This window comes from Dipodomys spectabilis, unplaced genomic scaffold (assembly GCF_019054845.1).
Source record: "Dipodomys spectabilis isolate Male_0828 unplaced genomic scaffold, ASM1905484v1 ptg000264l, whole genome shotgun sequence".
NCBI lineage: Eukaryota > Metazoa > Chordata > Mammalia > Rodentia > Heteromyidae > Dipodomys > Dipodomys spectabilis.
The window spans coordinates 9,064,770-9,068,543 of NW_024870941.1; the positions used below are offsets into that span (position 1 = coordinate 9,064,770).

A 3,774-nucleotide genomic window follows, 5' to 3' on the forward strand; every position below is an offset into this window, starting at 1 on the left:
AGGCGGGGACAGGGACACGCCACCACCATCGCCCCGCCGCCGCCACTGCTGATGGCTCCAGAGATAGTCTCCCCCGGATATTGACTGCAGCTTCCAGAGAGTTCCGCATTGCTCCACGGGGATGCTGCGATGTCTGCCGTTGCTATGAGGCCCAGCACCCGCGGCCCGGGTGTGGGAGGAGCCCCTCAGCCTGCACCTGCCCATCGGTACACAGCTCACTCAGCCCTGACTCAGCCACCCCCCGCCCCTTCAGCCACGCATTCCTCCCATCCATTCATCCATTCAACCCTCTACCGGCCCTTGGTTGACTCACTCCTCCAACCCCTGCCTGGCTACTTCATCATCCAAGACTTAGCAGGCATCTGCTGTGTGTCAGCCACACGTCTAGGAAGACAAACGGACTTCTGTGTGTTCCCTACCTGTAAGGAACTGACATCCGGGAGGGACCTGTGGCCGCCGGTGACTGAGATGATGGGGGTGGAGATGATATGATGATGGTCATTAGAACGGTGATAATGGGGATGTTATTGGTGGTGATGGTGTTGGTACTGGTGATCAAATGAGGATGATGTGGTGGTGGTGGTGACAATGATGACGGCACTGACAGTAGTAGTAACTAGTGTGTTTTGAGCACATACCTCTGCTAGGAGTGAGGTAGGATGATCATAGATGGTAGTTCATCCTTGAGCAAGGGAGGCGTGGAGTGGCCGAGTATCTATGAGAGGAGCTGGCTGCCTGTGTCCCGTGCAGGGCGGGTGGTCACACGGGCGGCTTGGGCTCCAGCTGCTCTCTCAAGGTAGAACTCAAGGCGCTGCAGGACCACCTGCAGGGGAGACACGTCTGTCTGGATCTGGAAGATGGAAGAGGAAACGGATGGGAGGGAAGGGAAGGACGTGGCCGGGCAGCAGGGAGACAGCGGGCGGCACGGTGTGCGTGCAGGGGTGTGAGCTCCGGGAGACAGCGGGCGGCACGGTGTGCGTGCAGGGGTGCGAGCTCCGGGAGACGGCGGGCGGCACGGTGTGCACGCAGGGGTGTGAGCTCCAGGAGACGGCGGGCGGCACGGTGTGCACGCAGGGGTGCGAGCTCCAGGAGACGGTGGGCGGCACAGTGTGCATGCAGGGGTGCGAGCTCCGGGAGACGGCGGGCGGCACAGTGTGCGCGCAGGGGTGCGAGCTCCGGGAGATGGCGGGCGGCACAGTGTGCGCGCAGGGGTGCGAGCTCCGGGAGACGGCGGGCGGCACGGTGTGCGTGCAAGGGTGCGAGCTCTGGGAGACAGCGGGCGGCACGGTGTGCGTGCAGGGGTGCGAGCTCCAGGAGACGGTGGGCGGCACGGTGTGCGTGCAGGGGTGTGAGCTCTGGGAGACAGCGGGGCGGCACGGTGTGCATGCAGGGGTGCGAGCTCCAGGAGACGGTGGGCGGCACAGTGTGCATGCAGGGGTGCGAGCTCCGGGAGACGGTGGGCAGCACGGTGTGCATGCAGGGGTGCGAGCTCCGGGAGATGGCGGGGCGGCACAGTGTGCGCGCAGGGGTGTGAGCTCTGGGAGACGGCGGGCGGCACGGTGTGCGTGCAGGGGTGCGAGCTCCGGGAGACAGCGGGCGGCACAGTGTGCGCGCAGGGGTGCGAGCTCCGGGAGACAGCGGGCGGCATGGTGTGCGTGCAGGGGTGTGAGCTCTGGGAGACAGTGGGCGGCACAGTGTGTGCGTGCAGGGGTGCGAGCTCTGGGAGACAGCGGGGCGGCACGGTGTGCGTGCAGGGGTGCGAGCTCCAGGAGACGGTGGGCGGCACTGTGTGCATGCAGGGGTGCGAGCTCCAGGAGACGGTGGGCGGCACAGTGTGCGCGCAGGGGTGCGAGCTCCGGGAGACGGCGGGCGGCACAGTGTGCGCGCAGGGGTGCGAGCTCCGGGAGATGGCGGGGCGGCACAGTGTGCGCGCAGGGGTGCGAGCTCCGGGAGACGGCGGGGCGGCACGGTGTGCGTGCAGGGGTGCGAGCTCCGGGAGACGGCGGGCGGCACAGTGTGTGTGCAGGGGTGCGAGCTCCAGGAGACGGCGGGCGGCACGGTGTGCACGCAGGGGTGCGAGCTCCGGGAGACAGTGGGCGGCACGGTGTGCATGCAGGGGTGCGAGCTCCGGGAGATGGCGGGGTGGCACGGTGTGCGTGCAGGGGTGCGAGCTCCGGGAGACAGCGGGAGGCACGGTGTGCGTGCAGGGGTGTGAGCTCCAGGAGACGGTGGGTGGCACGGTGTGCGCGCAGGGGTGCGAGCTCCGGGAGACGGCTGGAGCACTGGGAGTCCAAGCGTCCTGCCCGCCGGTGGGCTGTGCGTGGGCTGTGGCTGGGGCAGGGCCCAGGGTCCGCTGGCTCTGGGGGCCCCGCTATGCATTATGGAGGTGGAAGAGCTGCAGACTCAGAAGAGCACAGCTGTGCTCAGAGGGGCAAGGCCGTGCCCCCAGTGGAACGGGGTCCAGCCAGCGGCCTACAGACCACCCCTCCACGGGAATGGTGCCATGAGGCCGGTGGGACTGGACAGTGACCCTCTGAGATCCGGGCCGGCGTGCTGTGCCAGGCAGGCTCCCATCCGGTGCAGAGCTGTGTTACCTGTCTCGAAAGCTCCTCGGTACAGGTGGCGAGGTCAGGGGTCAAGCCCTCGGCCTTGGGGTCTGGATCACCCCTGGATCTGCCTGCAGGGGATCTGACCATACCTGTCCCCTTCTGGCTTCAGGCCACTGCTGGTCAGTGCCACCCAAGAGTGCCAAACTCCCTTCAGTGGACAGCAGCCTCTTACTTCCCCAGATGGGGGTATACTGCTTCTCTTGGCTGGGGCAGCAGGCCTGTTTGCTCATCTGTTCCATGAAAGACCAGTTCTCGGGCACTCCAAGGCCTTGGAGGCCAGCTGATCTGCAGGAGCCGTCTCTGCACAGCCCGGGGTGTAAGGCCTGGCTGCAGCCGGGGCTCGTGGGAGGCCTGAGTCCAGTCGGGTCACTTGCTGGGCCTGGAGAGGAAAGGAGGAAGGTGAGCTAAGGAGTGATCCGCGGCTCCCCAAGCAGAAGGGAGTATTGATGTGGCTATTTTTAGCATTATTAAAATAAGTCTGTTTTGCTTCTTTCTTTCTCCTCTCCCTGCACCGTCTTCCCTTCCAGATTGAATGTGTGTCCAGGCCCAGGCGCCAGGGGACCTGCTGCAATCAAAATGTTAATGAGCCCCTGATTGAGCCTCTCTGGATGTCGGTTCCTCCAAATGCCGCCGGGTCTCCTCGGAACCCTGGGAGCAGCACCCGCGTTCTTGGAAAATGAGACCTGGGCATCGTGCTCTATGGAAACAGCCCGTGGGGAGCTCAGGGTGTGGGGCTGGGAGATCGGGGCGCGGGGCTGGGGGCTCGGGGCGTGGGGCTGTCTCTGCTGACAATCTGCTCTTGTCCCAGGTCCCTGCTGTTCTTCGGGTGGTCCTCGGCCAGGCCTGGGCTGGGCAGACTCAAGAAACCACTTGATCTGGTTCTGGGCCTTCTGGGGCCTGCGCCAGGATGCCCGGGGCTGGCGTGCACATGCGCAGTCTTGTGTCTGGGCTGCAGGATGTGGGGCCAGGAGGCAGCCTGCAGAGGTGGCTCTGCGTCTTCGGGAGTGTGCCAGCTCCTCAAGCTCTGTCACGGGGGGCTGTGCCACCTGGGGCAAGTGACACAGCCTCTCTGACACCGGGAGGCGAGCTCCCTTTGTCACTCTGCCAAATAGCTTCTCCTGGTGCTTGTTGGGTAAGCCTGGTGAGCAAAAGTGAATACAGGCTA

The 3,774-nt window shown here is 65.1% G+C and overlaps 1 protein-coding gene across 1 annotated transcript; it reads right to left on the reverse strand.

Annotated features, from left to right (window-relative positions):
* Window positions 1-803: 803 nt before the first annotated feature.
* Window positions 804-2,696, reverse strand: LOC122125325 (extensin-1-like). Its single transcript, XM_042699934.1, has 3 exons — window positions 2,595-2,696; window positions 1,514-2,371; window positions 804-1,355 (listed from the first exon to the last, which is right to left on the reverse strand). Exons 1-3 carry the CDS (start codon window positions 2,694-2,696, stop codon window positions 804-806), a joined length of 1,512 nt encoding a protein of 503 aa, XP_042555868.1.
* Window positions 2,697-3,774: the final 1,078 nt, after the last annotated feature.

Excerpts from the sequence above, each read along its gene's own strand:
- LOC122125325 (XM_042699934.1), bottom strand. The coding sequence starts at position 2,696 with ATGGTCAGATCCCCTGCAGGCAGATCCAGGGGTGATCCAGACCCCAAG. Across the intron at positions 2,372-2,594 it reads CCGAGGAGCTTTCGAGACAG|CGGGGCCCCCAGAGCCAGCG; the intron begins GTAACACAGCTC and ends CATAATGCATAG. Across the intron at positions 1,356-1,513 it reads CACACCCCTGCGCGCACACT|AGCTCACACCCCTGCACGCA; the intron begins GTGCCGCCCCGC and ends GCTGTCTCCCAG.